At 52.6% G+C, this 19,280-nt stretch overlaps 1 protein-coding gene across 4 annotated transcripts in view; it reads left to right on the top strand.

The window, feature by feature from the left end:
• Positions 1 to 588: 588 nt before the first annotated feature.
• LIG1 (DNA ligase 1) overlaps positions 589 to 19,280 on the top strand; it is a 36,774-nt gene continuing 18,082 nt past the window's right edge. Inside the window, exons 1-11 of one of the 4 annotated variants that reach the window (XM_021681215.1) lie at positions 589 to 683; positions 7,204 to 7,276; positions 8,867 to 8,956; positions 9,594 to 9,729; positions 11,514 to 11,637; positions 13,903 to 13,998; positions 15,877 to 15,981; positions 16,868 to 16,987; positions 17,151 to 17,226; positions 18,065 to 18,145; positions 18,354 to 18,410. In XM_021681215.1, coding sequence (XP_021536890.1) covers positions 7,260 to 7,276; positions 8,867 to 8,956; positions 9,594 to 9,729; positions 11,514 to 11,637; positions 13,903 to 13,998; positions 15,877 to 15,981; positions 16,868 to 16,987; positions 17,151 to 17,226; positions 18,065 to 18,145; positions 18,354 to 18,410 — 902 coding nt within the window. In that variant the 5' untranslated portion in view covers positions 589 to 683; positions 7,204 to 7,259. Of the gene's footprint in view, positions 684 to 7,203; positions 7,277 to 8,866; positions 8,957 to 9,593; positions 9,730 to 11,513; positions 11,638 to 13,902; positions 13,999 to 14,032; positions 14,036 to 15,876; positions 15,982 to 16,867; positions 16,988 to 17,150; positions 17,227 to 18,064; positions 18,146 to 18,353; positions 18,411 to 19,280 lie in introns of those variants that run through there. The other 3 variants (XM_021681216.1, XM_044911484.1, XM_044911483.1) reach the window with 3 other exon arrangements.

Here is a 19,280-nt window from a genome sequence, read left to right on the forward strand (position 1 = left end):
CCTCAGATGGGCTTCATCACCCCAGATGCTCCCCCACGTCCAGCTGCGCCTCCCCCCCGCCCCCGTGCAGCCCCTCCCAACCCGCTTCCGCCTCCCCAAGCCCTCCCAGTCCCTCCTGCCGCGGGCCCTCCCATCTCCGCTGTCCCACCCAGCTGTGCCTCTCCCCTCCCCCAGATGTGCACCCTTCCCGCCCCTCCCCACTCACCTACCCGCCCCGGAGCGGCGTCCACCTCCCACAATGCTCCGCGCCGAGGCCAGGCCCGGCCCTTGCTCCCGGGATGCCCCGCGCGGCCTCCCGCCTCTCTTCCCGCCGTGCCTCGCGCAGCGGCTTCCACCGAATCTCCCTCTTTCCCCGCCAGTCACTTCTCAGACCCGCAGCTACACCCGCCCGCCCAGAACGAGGGAAGGCGCGGACCGTTTCCCACAGTGCCCTGCGGGAGGGCTCACCCTACTTCACCCCTTTCCTAGTAGCCTCCCGTCCGGGAGACTACAACTCCCAGCGTCCTCCGGGAGGCAGCGGCGGCGCGGACGACGCCCGGGCCCCGCCCCTCGTTACGGCCCCGCCCCCGCCCGCCAAAGTCTGCGCGCGAATTCCGTGGCGCGAATTGAGGGCTGCGGTCGGGCGCCGAGCGGTTCCGGGTGTGACGCGCAGGACAGTGGCACGCGGGGCTGGCGAGAGGCAGGTGGGGCCGCCGACGCGGGGCTGGGAAACTGGGGGGTGGCGCGCGTGTCGTACGCTCCGGGCCCACGGCTCCGCCGGGTCGGTCGGCTGCAGGGGAGCGGGCGTGGGGGACGCTCAGGCGGCCGAGAGAGCGGCGGGGAAGGGAGAGCGCCGGCAGCGGGTCCCTACGGGGCACCGGGGGGCGTCCGCCGGAAGGAGAGGGCCAGGTAGAGGGTAGTCGAGGGCCAGAGTCAGTAGGACCCGACAAGGTTTGAGGAGAGGCCTGGGAGGCGGGGCTACCACGAGGGGCGTGGTCACGGAAGTCCCCCGGGGGCTCGGTGGGCGGGGCCATCGGAAATTGGGTGGTCGGGGAGACAGGCCCACCTGGAAGGGGGTGGGGACGGGGCAAAGTTTGTTAGCGGGCGGGGCCAGACGCTAGGAGGCGGGGCCGGGGAAAGGTTTAAGGAGAGGGAGAAGTGGGGTCGGCTTTAGACGGTGTGGGGGGAGGATCCCTCTGGACGGAGGTGGGGCAGAGAGGTCAGTGGTCTGGTCCAGGTCTAGGCCAAGGCCTTAGGAAAGGTCGGGACCCTTCTGTATAAGGAGAGGTCTGGCTTTGTGGTTGCCTGATGAGGGGGGCGGAGCGGAGGTAGGGTTGGACCACAGTGCTGGGAGGCCAAGGCCTGGGAAGGGAAGGGGCCCTGGAGAGAGTAACTCAAAAGTCTCGGCTTATCGTTGCCCTAAGGGGTGGAGGGAGGGCCAGAGGAGCTTGGGGAGTGGAGAGAAAAGGATATTGATGTCCTTAGGAGAGGGGTAGGCTTGAGGGATAAGGCAAGGGGGGGGGGCGGGTGCACTTGGCTGGGAGAAGAGATGAGCATTTGGAAAGGGGGGCTGGCATCTGAAAGCCGAGGGGAATCATTGAGGAGAGACAGCAGGACGTGGGATGAAGGACACATCACTTCCTGGCCTCCAACCCCATTTCATCCTGTTTGAATCTCTGACCTTTTAGCCTCAGGGAGGCATGAGGGAAAGGCCAGTGGGGTCTAAGTAAGACCTTAATTTCTTTTTTTTTTTTTTAAAGATTTTATTTATTTATTTGACAGAGAGAGAGCGAGAGCAGGAACACAAGCAGGGGGAGTGGGAGAGGGAGAAGCAGGCTCTCCGGCTAGCAGGGAGCCCGATGCGGGGCTCGATCCCAGGACCCTGGGATCATGACCTGAGCCGAAGGCAGTCGCCCAACGACTGAGCCACCCAGGCGCCCCAAGACCTTAATTTCATCTTATCTTAGGATCCCTGAGAGCTTGCTAAGCCTGCAGGTCCCCCTCCTATTCCCAGAGCTTCTGATTAGTAGGTCTGGGAGCAGGCTGGAATATTTTACACGTAATCCCAGGTGAGGTTCTTAGAACTGGCCCTCTATGTTTCTGGGATCCACCATTGGCTGGCTGTGTGGCCCTGAACTACTCACTTTCCTTCTCCTGTCCCAGCTTCCTCATTGTCTTTTGGGTGATGCTGAGCTGTTCTGAGCTTCAGAGGATGAGAGTAGCATATTTAGGGGAATGGTGTAAAATACTTTCCACGGATGGAGGGTGGTCAAGGGAACAGACAGGTCAGGAAACGTGAGCTTTTATTAATGAGAAGGAAAAGACTTGAGCCTTTTGGCTGGTCATCCTCAAACTGTTTAAAGACCCTTTGATATCGTGCTCCTTGTGACATGGCCTGTGGGTTTTGAAAGATCCTGCTTATGGAGCCTAAATTCTTTAGTAATGATGTTTTTGTTACCCTGATTTTTTTAAAAAGATTTATTTATCTGAGACAGGAGAGGGGTGGAGGGAGAGGGAGAGTCCCAAGCAGGCTCCATGCCCAGTGTGGAGCAGACGTGGGGCTCGATCTCACGACCCTGAGGTCGTGCTCTGAGCGGAAAACAAGAGTTGGGAGCTCAACCACCTTCGCCACCCAGGCGCCCCTGTTACCCTGATTTTTAAATAAAGGCATACATATGGGCCAGTGCATTCAGTACCAGGCACTGTTTTAGGTCCTGTGGCCATATCGCTGAACAAAATGGACAAAATCCTTATCTTTATGGAACTCAGCGTTTTAGCCCTGTACCGCTTAATAGTAGCAGCTAGCCCCATGTAGAGATTTAAATTTAAGCTCATGAGAAACAGATGAAAATCTCAGCTCCTCAGTGGCTGCATTTCAGCTGCATTTCAAATACTTGAAGCCACATATGGATAGAGTGACCTTTTTGGACTCTGCAGGTATAGAACGCTTCTGTCATGTGGAGAATTGTGTTAGAAGCAGTACTCTAGAGAGTGAGACAAAACCTAATTTAGAAGATCCAGTTGTGCTAACTAACTGCTGGGGAGGAGGAGAGTGAGGGGTTAGTACAGCAGGCTGGGGGTCGCGGTAGCCGGACCTGCACTCGGAGCCGTGGGATGCTGAGAGGTGGTTTACTGTGGTCTTTGGGAGGCAGTGCCAGTGGGATTCGTGGGTCGATAAGTTTGGGGTATGAGAAAAGAGGTGAATCAGGTGAATCAACAGTCCAAGGGTTGTTTTTGTTTTTGTTTCTTTAAAGATTTTATTTATTTGAGACAAGAGAGCACAAGCAGGGGGTAGGGGCAGAGGGAGAGGGAGAAGCAGACACCCCACTGAGCAGGGAGCCCCATGCAGGGCTCGATCCCAGGACTCTGGGATCATGACCTGAGCCGAAGGCAGACGCTTAAGGACTTAGCCACCCAGGCATCCCGGGTTTTTTTGTTTTTGTTTTTTTTGTTTTTTTATTAAAAAATTACATATAGCGAACTTACTCTTTTTGGTGTGTAGTTCTGTCAATTTTGAAATGTGTAGAATTATGTATAAAGACCACCACCATCAAGATACTACAGTTTTATCACTCCAAAAAGTGATTGTGTTCCTCGTCTCTAGGTACCCCTTCCCCCCGCCGCCGGCAACTATCGGTCCCTCTCCGTCCCTGCAGCGTACCCAAATATTCCTTTTTATTGCCAAGCGAGTGTAAACAAGCTTTAGTACATCCTACAGTGGGATACTGTTCAGCAAGTTGTAGGATATACCATAGTTTGTTCATCCATTCCCCGTGGGAGGACATTTGGATCATTTTTGGTGACTGTAAACAGATCCGCTGCAGTAAACATTCACTTACGGGGTTTTGTGTGCACGTAGGAGTTCTCCGGGTAAATCCCTCGGAGTAGGGTTGCTGGGTCATATGGTAAGCATATGCTTCACCGTTTGAGAAGCTGCCAGGCTTCTCCAAAAGTGACCGAACCATGTTGAATTCCCTCCAGAAAAGTATGAGACTTCCCATTATTCCACATCCTCACCAGCACTGGATATTGTCCGGTGTTTTGTTTTGTTGTTAATGGTTATATAGGCATGCAGTGGACTCCAAGTGACTGGAGCAGCTGGGTGACAAAAGCTACCACCGCAGAGGTGGGAGAAGGAATACGTGTATGTGTGTGTTGTCTGGAGTTTGGTTTTGGTCCCACTGAGGTGGGGATGTTGGTTGGACATCCAGATGTCAGAGCAGAAAACCAGGATGTGCCACCTTGAGTTTAGAGGGCTAGTGACAGCCCGAGTGAGACATTTGGGGGCCATGATCACATTGCATGAGATCTCCAAGGGAGTGGGTGTAAACGGGACAGAGAGGGGGCCTAAGGATTGGGCCTGGGGCACTGCAACAGTTTAGAAAGCTAGTTGCCATCTTGGGGTGCCATGGCTCAGTCGGTTAAGCATCAGCCTTCAGCTCAGATCATGATCCTGGAGTCCCAGGATCGAGCCCCGCATTGGGCTCCCTGCTCAGCAGGGAGTCTGCTTCTTCCTCTGCCCCTCACCTGACTCGTGCTCTCTCCCTCTCTCTCTCTCAAATAAATAAATAAAATTTAAAAAGTCTTAAAAAAAATTAGTTACCATCTTAGTTTTCTGTTGCTATTGTACGAAATCATCCCCTTTACCACTTAACAAGCTCTGTGATTCCAGGCATCTTTCTGTGCCTCCGTCTCCTCATTGGCGAGATGGGGATAAAAATGGAAAATGTTGGATTGTGTTGTTGGGAAGTATTGGGTAACATCATTTTACACTGGTTATCTCAACAGCCCCAAGATCTAAGGGCCACCCGCCACCCCTTCAATCCCAGTACAGGGGGACCCTTGTCCTCCTCACCCTCAAGAATAGGTAGTGGTTAAGGACACAGACTTTGGAGCCGGACACCTGTCTTCGGATCCTGGCTTCGCAACCCATTAGGCTGTGTGGCCTTGAGCAAATCACTCGACCTCTCTTCTTCCTTTGCCTTGTTTGTAAAATCAGGATAATAACGAATTGTAATAGATTTTGTGTGAATTAATTCATATAAAGCATCTGGAATAGTGCCTGGTCCCTAGTAAGCACCCCAGTTAATAAAGTTGATTTTTTTTTTTTTTTTTTACAGAAAAAATATTAAGTGAAAAAAAAATTCAGGTTTTACATAGATACTGTTGAAATTTCAAAGGTGGTATGGAGAATGTCTGGTTTGGGAAATAAGTTTTGGAGGAGAGGGGAGGGAACCAGCCCCAGCCCCATGGCTCCAGAGCTCCCAGTCTGATTGGAAAGATGAACTGTGATATAATCAGAACGCAGGATCAACACAATACGTGTGAGAAGAGAAGTACCAGTTAACCACCACCGGAGGTCAGGAAATGGAGGGTCTCTCCTAGCAGGTACCCAGGGGAGGCCTCTGGACATCCATCCAGTGCTCAGAGCTGGGCAGGAGGGGACCAGCTGCTGGTGGTCCCGGAGGGCACTCCCCAGAGGGAACCTGGAGAAAGGGGGTAGGAGGCTAGATCATAAAATCTGAACGGTTATGTGGGGTCTAGATTTACTTTTTTTTTTTTTTTAAATGAATGGGTAATAAATATGCAGGGTTTAAAATAAAATCGGGATAGAGGTATGCAGTGACGGGTATGGTTCACAGCCCTACTTCCACTCACCTCGAGTGCCCCCAACCACTTGTGTTGGTTTCTTGATTATCCTTCCAGAGTTTCTATTCGGCAAACAAAAGCAGGACCAAAGAATAGACAGGTTCCTATTGTCTCCTGTCTTACGAAATCAGTAGCATATTATGTACACTGTTCTGCCTCCTTTTTATTACTGTTTAAAATGTTACTTAAGATACCTAGAACATCTTTCTATATATATCAGTACATAGAGAATGTTTTCATTCTGCTTTTTATTTTTTACTTTTTGTCTTGAAAGGATTATATAGACTTGCCGGAAGTTATAAAAATAGTACACCTTTCTTCCTCCTGGTGGAATCTTATATAACTGTAGTCCAGTATCAAAACCAGGAAGTCGGCGTTGGACAATACCGTGAGCTAGACCACATAGCTGGTTCAGCTGTGTGTGCGCGTGTGTGTGCATGTGTGCGAAGTTTGAACCCATGTACAGATCTGTGTAACCACCACCGCAGTCAGGATATGGAACAGTTCTGTCTTCACAAAGGCTCTCACTGTGCTCCCCGTTTATAGCTGACCGCACCCCCACCTTTTGTCCCTAAGCTCTGACCACCCCAATCTCTTCCCCATCCTAAGTTTTGTTATTTGGAGAATGTTCCAGAAATGAACTGTACAGTACGTAACTTTCTAAGATTGGTGTTCTCTGCGTGATGTTTTTGCCCCTCGTTTCTGTAAAGAATATACTTTAGAAACTGCTCAGCAGCAGTGGGTATAATTTAATGGAGTGCCACGCGTCAGGGTTGTTTCACCTAAAAACAGTTTTTTATTAGTCTTTTTTTTTTTAAGATTTTTATTTACGTATTTGAGAGAGAGGGAGAGAGAGGAGGGGTTGAGGGAGAGGGAGAAGCAGACTCCCCGCTGAGCAGGGAGCCCGATATGGGGCTCGATCCGAGGACCCGCAGGATCATGACCTGAGCCGAAGGCAAACGCTTAACCAACTGAGCCACCCAGGTGCCCCAGTTTTTTGCTGATCTTAAAACTTAAAAAAAAAAACAAAAAAACTTCTCCTCAAAAAACCCCAAATGAGGGGCGCCTGGGTCGCTCAGTTGGTTAAGCGACTGCCTTCGGCTCAGGTCATGATCCTGGAGTCCCAGGATCAAGTCCTGCATCGGGCTTCCTGCTCAGCGGGGAGTCTGATTTTCCCTCTGACCCTCCCCTCTCTCATGCTCTCTCTCTCATTCTCTTTCTCAAGTAAATAAATAAAATCTTTAAAAAAAAAAATTAAAAAATAAAAAAAAAACCCAAACGAAACTGAAAAAAATTTTAAAAACCTGTAGGTCTTCCGTGTGCCTTCATGTTAGATGAAAAGCAGGCTCCATACGATCGAGGCTTCTTATCTTGTTCTGACTTGGAACTTTTTCTTTGCTCATAAATCAGTGTTGGTCCATAAAAATGGGAGTTTCTTGTCGGTGGGGAAACTCATGTTTCTGATTTTGTGGGTTTTTTTTTTCTTCTTCTTCTTCTTTCTGAAAGAAGGAGGGTTACGTGCTTTGGTCTGTGCACAAGCAGTAGTCTCACCAAGGATCTGGATTTCTGTTTCAGGAGCATCTGGCTGCAGACGAGGAGGAGGAAAGGGGAAGGGAGAATTCCGACCCATCATGCAGCGGAGTATCATGTAAGGACCCGGCCCCCCGTCCTACATGCTCTGAGTTCTCTGCTTCTCTCTTGATTTCTGTGCCTTTTCTTGGAAGAACACAAGGTAGTCTCCCAATTGGAATTTTCAGGAGCCGAGCAGTGCAGAAAATGGGGCGTGGGATCTGGAGGACGGGTAGTGTGGTAACTAGAATTTTTTAGCTGGAGGTTCAGAAATGCTGACCCAGTGGTTCACAGTTGGTGGTTTGGCCCCCCCCAGGGGACAGCTGGCCATGTCTGGAGATGTTTTTGGTTGTCACAACTAGGGGGAGAAGGGGGCTTGTGATTAGCATCTACTGGATAGGGGCCAGGCATGGTTGCTGCTTAATACCTGCAATGCATGGGACAGCCCCCCGCAACGAAGAATGATCTGGCCTGAAACATCAGTAGTGTCCAGGGTGGGAAGCTCTGTCCTCATGCAAGCTGGCCTCAGGAAAACGAGACAGGGAATTACATGGCTTGTGTAGTTGAAGCCTTCCAGAATTAATGGCCTTGGGCTTGGTTGGACCCAGTTGCCAAAACCCTTTCACTGGGAATTTGAGGGAGTGTCCTGAGAGGAAAATGGAGGGGCTGCTCCCGGAAGGAGGGGATGGATTCTAGACTGACTCAGACCTGGCCGCCCGCCCGCCAGAGACCTGGGAGGTCACAAATCACAGGCTGCATTTTTCTCACAGGATGACAAGTCTGGGCATAGTCTGTCTTTGGCTGATAGCACCTCAGATGTCTTTCTGCCCCTGGCTTGGCTTGGCTTGATCGGTTGATTGACTGACTGAGTGTACGTAAAGTGTTAATTTGAGGGCGGTTTTAGATGTGCAGAAAGTTGTACTGATAATAGAGCCTGTTCCTGGGTACCTGGCACCCAGCTTCCACTGTTGATGTCGTGGGGCCCGTCGGTCACAGTAAGGGACCAGCATTGGTACATTCCTGTTAACTACACTCCGATCTCCCCGATTTATCTACAAATGCTCCTCTCTGTTCCCAGGATTCAGCTCGGAGTACCCTGTTGGATTTAGTTGTCATGCCCCCTCGGTTCCCTCTGGTGTCAGTCCAGGTGACAGTTTCTCAGACTTTGTCAGGATACCTGCAGACGGCCCCCCAATGTGTCTGATGTTGTTCTCATAACCAGACTGGGGTCACGGGCAGCGAAGCGAGGTAGCGTCTCGTCCCCTCGTGGTTGGCGTGTAGACATCCCCGGGACATGACCAGTGATGCTGACCTTCCTGACTCGGTCAGGAGAGTGCGGGCGAGGCCTCTCCACCTTACTTTCCGTGGTCCTTCCTCAGTACTCACTTCCCTGGAAGCCAGCTACTCAGTCCAGCCAGTCTCAAGTGGAGGGAGGATACCTTGCTTTATTGATCTTTTCCAGAGCACTTCACACTTCCCGACATTTTCTGTTTAGTTACTTAACAGTTGCCTCTTCTACTGAGTGTCAACGTGTTGAGGGTGGGGACTTGGTGTCTTTGTCTCCCCGGAATCCCTAGGGCCTGGGAGAGGCCCTGGCACATAGGAAGGGCTTGGTTGATTCTTGTGCCATTATCATTCCCATTTTCCCCCTCCTTCTGTGCTCCTCCAGGTCATTTTTCTACCCCAAGAATGAGGGCAAAGTGAAAAAGCCAGAGAAGGAGACCTCCAACAGCGTCAGAGAGACAGAGCCACCTCCAAAGTAAGTAATGGGGCGAGGACATGGTGAATTTGTTCCTTTATAAGTCAGGGCTCTCTTGGCTGTAAGTGTGGCAAACCCAGCTCAGAATGTCTGGGAGTCCTAAAGGGAATTTTTTGACTTCGGTAACTGGGAAGTCCAAAGGTATAGGTCCAGCCTCAGGCACAGCTGGATCCAGGGCCTCGGCGTTGGCAAAGGGGGTTGGCAAGTCCAAGTTCCAGGAGTAAAACATCTGTGGGCAAGCAGTCAGGAGCAAGTTGCATGCATCAGTCATACCCCTTCCATCCCCTGGGTCAGGACCCCTCACATGGCTATACCCAGCTGCAGGGGAAGCTGGGAAGGGATAGTCTCTAGCCGAGAGCCATGGACCTAGCTAAATCTCAGGGGCTGGTATGACTGAAAACGAGAGGGTCTTCAAATGGATGTTGGAGGCCATTCCCTGCTCTCAGTAGGGGCTCCGTCTGCTCCTCAGCATTGCTCGTCACAGAGTAGGTGGGCACATGGGAGGCCTCCAGAAACGTGGATGCAGTGGATGGTCGGATGATTAAGAGTGTATGCCAAGGAGGCGCCTAGAAAAAGCTCATGGAATGCTTGAAAGAAAAGGAAGGGAATGAAACACCCCCATTTTCCCACCTTCCAGGGTGGCGCTGAAGGAGCGCAATGGAGAGGTGCCTGAGAGCGATTCTCCAGTGAAGAGGCCAGGGCGGAAGGTGGCCCAGGTCCTGGGCAGTGAAGGGGAGGAGGAGGACGAAGCCGTCACGCCCTCCAAAGGCCAGGTAGGTCCCCACCAGCCTGCCGCCCATTCCTGGACGAAGCCGTCATTCCCGGTAGCCTTTCACACTGAGTGTAGCACAGCTGCTCAGGGGCGCTCATGCCCCAGGAGGTGGAAGATTTGAGCGGTCGTGCCCTGGAGCAGATGGATGGCCTGGTCTGCACGGTTCTGACTCCACCTGCGCCCCGTGGCCTGGGGCAGTCTCCGGGCCTCGTGCTTTGGCCACCTCACCTGTGACATACAGCTCCTGGGAGCACCTACCACTCGGGGTGACTGTGAACAGGAAAGGAGTCAGTTCACCTATGGATCTGAGAATAATGCGTGATCCAGAATTAGGGCTCGAAAACACATCGGGACTCTCCTGTTGGCAGAGGGCTTTTTGCCTTTTCCAGAGACGTTGGCTTCCTTCCTTTCCTCACTCAAAGTCACCCAATGGGCAGCCGATTGGTGACCTTAATTCCCTCTGCAGCCTTCATTGCCCTTTGCCACATAACCGAATATATTCACAGGTTCCAGGGACTAGGAGGGGCCGTCCTTAGGAGCTTGGACTTTGCCCTGTGGCTGCTAGGGATCCGTGGACCGGTTTTGAGCAGGGGAGGGACAGGGGTGGCTTTGGGTCCTGAGCAGCCTTCACAATGTCCCTTTGGGGCCTGTATCCATCAGGGTCTGAATAGGAGAGAGAAACCACATGAGCAGAGAGAGTTTAATACAAAGAATTATCAAATACGTGTGTAGTTCTCAACCAGGTCACTGCAGGGGCGAAAAGAGAACTCGAAGGCGTCATGGTGGTAGCAACTGTAGGGGGTAGCTACTGCCCCGGGAGCTGTGGAGCTGACAGACCTTCAGGTGCTCGCTGGTGGGCGCCGGGGGTCTCTGAGCTTACAGGTGGCGCCGAGGGCCTGGTCAGATCTTGGAGGCAGGGGCCCTGGGCGGAGAGTGCCGGCATCCAGGGGCATCACGTCGCAGGCTCTGTGAGTGTTGGAAATGCTCTAAGTCGGATCCGGCTGACACAGGCCCTTCTTGTACCCTGTTAGGGCGCTGCCTGCCACAGAGCTTCCTGCCAGACTGGGAAAGGGGTTTTCAGAGTCCAAGCATCATGAGGGAGAGTGGACGGGGTAGGCTTGGAGCGGAGGGGCTGTCACTTAATAACTGGCAGAGGGCCCTGTAAGATGAGTTAGGGATTGAAACCAAGATACAAATAACGGGCTTAAACAAGGTAGGAATTTATTTCTGTCTCTAATGGGATAAGAAGCCCAGGATTAATATAGCAGTCTCTCAGTGTCAGAGACGCAGGCTGCTTCTGTACCATTACTTTTATCCTAGATGCCCTAGTCCAAGCGAATGTCCATTTTCAAGCCAGTGAGAAGAGCAAGACATTCCACGGGAAGTGTACATCATTTTCCCTTATATTGCATTGTGTAGGAGTGAGGCTCCTGGCCGCGCCTAGCTGCAAGGGAGGCTGGGAAGTGTAGTTCTCAGGCTCTCGGCTGCACCTAGCTGCAGGGGAGGAGGCGAAATGTGGTTTTTCGTTGGGCCATCATATGCCTAGCTAAAAATCAAAGGTTCTGTTACGTTAGGAAAAAGAGTTGTTGTTATTGTCGTCCATGATGGGGAGAGTCTGGTGCCACGAAACTCCACAGGAGGTTAAGGAGGGTAAGGCCCAGGTTAAGAGAGGAGGGGCCCTGAACTGGGACGGAGAACTCTCTACCCCCAACTGTTTGGAAAAGGACAAGGAGGTGGCCCCTTCTTCCTCCCCTCACTCTAGAATTGCTCTTTCTTGCTTTCCAGAAGCCTGCCCCCAGCTCTCCACAAGTCTCCCCTCCCAGCCCTGTCACATTTCCCGAGAGCAGCCCCTCCCTCTCCAGCTCTCCTGTGGACATCTCCCCAGCAGGGATCCCGAAGCGGCGCACAGGTGAGGACATACAGGCCCCTGCCCCTTGCCTTGCCTGTCTTCGTCTACTTGAGGATTTCTGCACCTGGCAGCCATCCTCACGACAGCTCTGATCTTAGCGTTGTGGCTGAGAGCATGGCTTCACCATCCACTGGCTGTGTGACCTTGGGTAAATGACTTACTTTCTCTGAGCTTTATCTGTAAAACAGAGACGATAATAATGACAGCATTTATCATACAGAGATTAAGAGGAAATATGCGGAAGGTGCTTGGACCTGGGCCCAGCCCATAGTAAGTGCTCAGGAAGCTTGGGTTATTGTAACCGCGGGTACGTGCTGTCTGGGAGGCAGCGCAGCTCACTGTGGGAGCCCAGGAAAGAGGGAGACTGGTAGAAGAGAGATGCACCCAGCCAAGCCTTGAAGGAGAAGGAAGAGTGAGCAGGGAAGAGGGTTAACAACAGAAGGAAGCAGGCATCGAGAAGACCCTTCGGGGCACTGATGGCTTGGTGTGTTGGTGCTTAGTGCACAGGGTTGGGGACCCAAGTGGGGACACTGGAGAGGGTCCGTGGAAAGCCAGCCTGAGGAATGGCACCTCTGTCTCCTGGGGCATCGGGAACATTTTGTACGGGTGGGGAGGCACAGGTGAGAGACCCTCACATGATGCTGGGGGACAGGTGTAGCAGGTGCGACCAAGGGACTGAATTTTCAGTGCTGCACCATTTTTGTTAAATTTAGATGTGCAAGCTGATGCCAGATTGAATTACCGAAGACTCTCAGGCACGTTTAGAATAACTTGGGTGCACAAATCTTCTTCAACTGTAAATTCTGTGAAATCTAAACACAGATCAGCTCTTTCTGAGGAAAACTTAGCAACCAGTTGAGATGTGCTGAAGTACGTCGGACTTTGAAGACTTAGCACGGAAAAGAAAATGTTAATTATTTTAGCATTGAAAACACAACACGTTGGAGTTGTAGTATTTTTGGATACATTGGGTTACATAAACCGTATTATTAAAACGAGGTGTATCTGGATTTTTTTTTCCTTTTCTCAGTGTAGCTACTGGCAAGTTTAAGATCAGGTATGTGTCTCACCGTATTTTTCCATCGGGTGGTGCTGGTATAAGAAATAGCACGCCTGGGGACACCTGGCTGGCTCAGTTGGTGTAACATGTGACTCTTGATCTCGGGGTCGTGAGTTTGAGCTCCACTTTGGGTACAGAAGTTACTTAAAATCTTAAAAAAAAAAAAGAAAAAGAAAAGAAATAGCACAGCTGAAACTAATAGACTGTATGTTAATTACACTTGCATAAAAAACTTAAAAAAATTTTTTTAATTAAAAAATCAGAAGAAGAAAAGGAGTCGCAGTGGTAACAGGGCTCAGAACTGAGGCAGCGCAGAGCGGGTGACACCCGAGCTGAGTCTTGGAAGATGCGGGAGGGCGGCAGGAAGCGGTGCAGCCACGAGCAGTGTGCAGAGGGACCATGTGGCACACGGGGGGTCGCATACACCGGCGTGTTTCTGGAGGGTCAGGTGCAATGTGGGGAGCAGGGCGAGTTTGAGGACTGTGTGCAGTGAGACGGGGGGGGGGCTGGCTCCCACAGGGCCCCGCATGTTAGGCCAGGAGCCTGGGTTTTGTCCTGGCGGGTGCTGGGGCGCCATGGGAGGGCTGCGGGATGGGGGCGGCGGGGAGGTCCTCAGGAAAAAGGTGAGTGGGGCAGGGCGTGGGGGAGGCGCGGGGCGGCCCGGGGGGTGGGCCGGGGGGGGGGGGGGGTGTCAGGAAATTCTTTTTAGAGGAAAGGACCCCTGAACTTTGCCCCTGAACAGCAAGTGCCAGGGCCCGGAGGTGTGTTGTGTTTGGGAGCAGCAGGAGTTCAGCGGTGCCAGAGAATGAAGGATTACGTGGCGTGGAAAGAGTTAGAAGGTCAGCTGGAGAGAGATGAGGCAGCACAACGGCAGATACCAGAAGACTTGCTTCTGGAATGTGGCGGGGGGGCGGTGCTAGAGTTGGTGCGGCACTGGGCCGAGCGCGTCGTAGCATCTCTTACTCTCGGGGACTGTTTCTATTCTGCATATGTGGGAGACGGAGGCACAGAGAGATTAAGTAACGTGCTCAGGGTCACACAGCCAGGAAGCGGCAGAGCTGGAAGAATGAGGCACACCTGGGGCAGAAGGGGAGCGTCCCACAGCCTTCTCAGGGGGCCCCGTCACTGACCGGCCTGAGCTCACTGGGGGGGGGGGGGGGGACAGACCCACGAGGTCCACCACGCCAAGCCCCTTGTCTTCGCAGCTCGGAAGCAGCTTCCTAAGCGGACAATACAGGATGTCCTGGAGGAGCAGGGCAAGGATGAGGACAGAGAGGCCAAGAGGAAGAAGGAGGAAGAAGGTGAGGCACCAGGGGAAGGGAGGGCGAGAGAGAGAGAGTTGGAGGGTGCACCGTGGGGAATCTGGAAAGGTGGGGGCCTCTCCCTGAGGCTGGACTGTTAGGATCCCCGATCTAATGCCTGTGTCCCTGAATCTCGATGTGGCCGTCAGAACCCCACACACCAACACAGGCATTTGGGTTACGAGAGCATTTTGAAATGCATTCATTTGGGCCCCTTTAATTTAGGGTGAATTCGTATGCCGTTTCCCATTTTTATCCTTTGTTTTTCTGTTTGTGTTGATGGAAAATGTTTTCTTCTCCATGACTTCTTTTTCCTTAGAAATGGGCCCAGAAGGCAGAGACCCCCAGCTTCTCAACAGCACCCTTAGCGCGTAGTAAATTGTTGATGGTACCCCTGGGCCGCTACCTCGACAGTTCTGTTTATTTTTTTAATTTTTTTTTTTTAAGATTTTATTTATTTGCGAGAGAGAGAATGAGAGACAGAGAGCATGAGAGGGAGGAGGGTCAGAGGGAGAAGCAGACTCTCCACTGAGCAGGGAGCCCGATGCGGGACTCGATCCCCGGACTCCAGGATCATGACCTGAGCCGAAGGCAGTCGCTTAACCGACTGAGCCACCCAGGTGCCCAGACAGTTCCGTTTATTAAGTAGTTATGTCCAGACAACTGTTGATGTTCTAGAAACTTGGGTGTTTGAGAAAACGGTGCACGTCCGTTGAAAGGAAAAGTACTATTTTTTGTTTCCTCCTTCAGAGAGTCACAATTAGTTACTAGCTAGGATGTGTCCTGCCCTCTGCACAGTCGCCCAGACCTTTGGAATCCCCTGTTCCCCGTGCCGAGTTTTGATCACAGCAGCCAAGGAAAGCCCTGCTTGGCAGACAGGTGACGTCAGGAATTGCGAGGCCCGCGGGCCAAGGATGCTGAAATCTGATCTACCTCGAGCTCGTAGTTCCTGCCGTGACCAGCAGATGCCCCCAGTTTCCCCTGGAACCGGGAACTATCCGTGGTGTCCCCAAGAGTTCGGCCCACGGGGGACATTCTGGTGCAAAGATCTGACCCACTAGTCATTTGGGACCTGTGTGCAGCCTTTGCCACTGTCAGTGTTTAATAAAAGGTCCTCGGGCGCCTGGGTGGCTCAGTTGGTTGGGCGGCTGCCTTCGGCTCGGGTCATGATCCTGGAGTCCCGGGGTTGAGTCCCGCGTCGGGCTCCCTGCTCGGCGGGGAGTCTGCTTCTCCCTCTGACCCTCCTCCTTCTCGTGCTCTCTGTCTCTCATTGTCTCTCTCGCAAATAAATAAAATCTTTAAAAAAAAATAATTAAAAAAATAATAATAATAATAAAAGGTCCTCATTTGGCTCAACTCTTCCGGAGCAGATGTGGCTTCCTGTTGGCAGTTTTTAGTCTGGATCCAACCTTACTGTAAATTGTGCGTTTTTAGCCAGTGTCAGTGTCTGGGGCTGTGCGTGGGAGAGCGGGCAGCTGCTTGATTCTTCTCAAGTTCACCTACACAGTTTTTATTGTTACCCTGGAAGTATGACCTTTTTTTTTTTTTCCCCAGTTTAAAACATTTTTCATTTTTACCCATATCAAGTTATCATGTGCGTTTGGAACTCTTTCCAGTTGTATCTTGCGGTGAATAATTCTAGACGTTGATCAGAAGATACTGGCTGTCTGTGTCCGTTTCTGGCTGCCCAGGCGCGCAAACATGGGGTTTGGATTCCGTTGGAGGCCCCGCCGCGCTTGGGGCTGACCAGGAGCGGGCTCACACCTCCTGCCGCTTTATAGACGTGCTTGATCTGCAGAGGAGCAGATGGGAGTTGAAATGTCCCTGGGGGTCAGAATAATTCTTTTTTTTTTGCCATCTGACTTCTGTCATCCAAAGCTGAGACCCCACCGGAAGGCCTCACAGAGCCTGAAGTGACCCAAAAGAAAGAAGCAGAAGGGGAGGGCCAGCCCGTGACGCCCCCTGAGCACCCAGAGACCTCCTGTGAGTTTCCACTCCCCCAGGGGCCCTGGCTGTCTGGTTTTGGGTTGGATGTCTTCTGAGGCCAGTTAATTTAATTTCATTTTTTTAAAGATTTTTATTTGAGAAAGAGAGTGAGAGAGAGAGGAGGTGCAGAGGGAGAAGCAGACTCCCTGCTGAGCAGGGAGCCTGATACAGAACTCGATCCCAGGACCCTGGGATCATGATCTGAGCCAAAAGCAGATGCTTAACCGACTGAGCCACCCAGGCGCCTCTCTGAGGCCAGTTAATTTTAAGTAAGACTCCAATGTGTTGTTGAAATGCAAATTCTCGGGGAATCAGAGGTTTTATTGTCATCGTTTTTATGGTTAAAATCTCCCCCCTCGCCCCCACACATGGGAAAGAAGAAAGAGCCAGTCATCCTCCAACAAAATATTTGTATCTTTGAGAAATCACAGGTACTAAATGTTATTGAGGGGTAGTTTATGAAGTTAGACCGCTTGGCTGAGCTGCGGGGGTTTTGAGGTTCTAGTTACCCTCACAGGCCCAAGAACAAGCCCCACAGCCGGGTGTCCGTGAGACTCCTGTGTGAGAAACAGCATCGTGGGGACATTTCGAGGACGCGGACCTTACCCGCTTTTCTGCAACTGCCGGGGAAGTGGGAACATTTTCTTCTGATCGTGCTGAGATTTCTTTTTACCGCTGTCTGTAAAGTCTCCGGTCTCAGGCCCGACGCTCGAGGGGATTCTGTTAGTACTGACGGAAAAGCATCGGGCCCAAGAGGCTCAAAAAACTTAACGCACAGAAAGGAAAGGGGCAGAAGGTGTTTTCTGTATGTGGAGTCAGAACCAGTGACAAGTGAAGTCTCGGGTTGGAAGTGGGCATCCCCAACCAGTGTCTCTCGCTTTAGCAGCGGAGCCCCCGCCAGACACCGCCTTGGAGCCTGAGGTGGCGGGGAAGCGGGAGGCTCGAGAGGAGGACCCGGCCAAGCCGCCTGCCAAAGCGCCCAAGACGGTCAGCAGCTTCTTCGGTGAGTGTCTCCCGCCCCCCAGCTCCCAGCCTCTTGGGGAGGAGGCGGGCCTTTCCCCAGAGCGCGTCCCCCTTGGTGGAAGGTCTGACCCCTGTCTCCTGGCTTCATGGGCTGGTGGGGGCTCTCAGGAGGAGGGCCCACAGTTTCCTGACTTCATTCCCAGCCCCCCGGAAACTGGCAACCAAGAAAGAAGGGAAAGAAGAGGGACCTGGCACAGCAAGACAGGAGGAGGCCAAGGGGTGAGTCCGTGTCGGCTGTCGAGTGGAGAGGACAGGGCAGTAAGGGGAGGCCTGTGGTGAGTCCAGATTCTCCTGACTTGGTTCCTCTAACGATGAGACTGATGCCCGCCAAAAATTCTTTCAGCTACAATCGGTGATTGCAGCTAATTATTCTAATGACAGTGTTTTGGGGATTCTTAATGTCATTTTTGTGAAACCCCATTTTCCATTCCTCAAACATGTCATGTGTGTCTCTACCTCAGGGCCTTTGCACTTGCTGTTCCTTTTGCCTGGAGTGCTCTTCTCCTGGATACCCACTCTGCTCACTCCTCATGTCATTCTGCCCAAATGTCTCCTTCCCCAGCCTTTCCTCAGAAGTGGCACCTTCCATCCCGCCTTCCCCCAGCGTGGTTTGATTTTGGTTTTGGAAATTTTTTTTTTTTTTTTTAAAGATTTTATTTATTTATTTGAGAGAGAGAGAGCGCAGGAGAGGGGGGAGGGCCAGAGGGAGAAGCAGACTCCCTGCTGAGCAGGAAGCCCGATGCGGGACTCGATCCCGGGACTCCAGGATCATGACCTGAGCCGAAGGCAGTCGCTTAACCAACTGAGCCACCCAGGTGCCCATTTTGGAAATATTTTTTAATACCAAAATTATTTGTTGCTACGTTTGTTTTGGTTTTTTTTCTTCCCCGACTCTCCGGCTAGAATGTGAGCTCTAGGTTCAGCAACTTTGTTTTCATTCCCTTTTGCACCCTCATGCCTAGAACAGCATCTGGCACGTAGTAGGTGCTCAGAAAATGTTAGCTGGAGGACTGGCTTCTCTTTGACCCAGGTGTCTATCTCCCTGTTGCCTCCACAGGCCCCTGGACCCCCCCAGCTACAATCCTGCCAAAAACAACTACCATCCCATTGACGATGCGTGCTGGAAGCCAGGCCAGAAGTGAGGCTCCCCCCGCCCCCGACTGTCCCTCCGCCTCTCCCTGTCACCTGGCGCATCTCCCCAGAGGCCTCCGGTGGAGGAAGCCGTCAGATCTCTCCCGTCCCCATTTTGGGGACACAGGCAGCAGCACCAAAGGTGTGGGAAGGCACGTGGACAGACGGATGGTGTGGGTTATACACACCACCCTGTGTCTCTCTTCTTTCCCCAGGGTCCCTTACCTGGCTGTGGCCCGGACATTTGAGAAGATTGAGGAAGTTTCTGCTCGGTAATTCGTCAGGCCCGCCTGGACGGGGAGGGGCAGGTGGGGTGGCGGCTCTGGCTGCCCGGTGCCTTCCACCTCTGCTCTTTCCACTTCACCCTCCTGCACGCGTCCCCGGCCCCTGGAGTGGCTGCAGGGCCTCGTGGGCCCCCGGCCCGGAAGGCCCACACCACGCTTCTGTCTGTTTCTGTGGGTCACAATGAGCCGTGAGCGTGAGCCCAGATTCCCCGCGTGGGGAAACCTTTGCCTCCTCCCAGTGGCAGGAACTTAATCTACCCTCAGCGGTGAGACGTAACCACGGCCTTGCTGATTGTCTTGCCCTTCGTGTGAGGAGGTCCGCGTCTGGATTCTAGTGGGAACCTCACTCCCAGCGAGTGCTGGTCGGGCCGCCGGCACACAGGGCTGCCTGGCCCTGGCCCTCACTCCTGCGTGTTTAGTCAGTATCATCAGGGGGCCCACCCCATTCTGCTTCCTACCTGCACGTCAGCCTTGTTTCCAGAAGATCCTTCCATATTGGTTTAAGTAGGTCTCGGCCCTTTTAATCTTGCTCTGTAGGATTCCTTCATTTTTCACTTCTCACACATGAGCGGAGCATTTCGGCTGTTCCCAGCGCTTTGTTCTTGTCAGCGTGTGTCTTTGTGAACATGGGAGGAACCTCCTCTGGCAGGAGCCCCACAGTGGAATTGCAGGGCACGGGGGCCTGCGGGCGGCAGCAGCAGGAGGGCCGGATTAGCCAAAGCTCTGCCCGGGGTGGGCAGACAGGCCTGGGAGTGGGCCCAGTTCCGCCGCTTCCTGGCTGTGTGACCATGGGCGGGTGGCCTGACCTCTCTGAGCTTCAGTCTCTTCATGAGGAAAGTACAGATCATCCGTCTCGAG

This window comes from Neomonachus schauinslandi, chromosome 16 (assembly GCF_002201575.2).
Source record: "Neomonachus schauinslandi chromosome 16, ASM220157v2, whole genome shotgun sequence".
Classification (NCBI taxonomy): domain Eukaryota; kingdom Metazoa; phylum Chordata; class Mammalia; order Carnivora; family Phocidae; genus Neomonachus; species Neomonachus schauinslandi.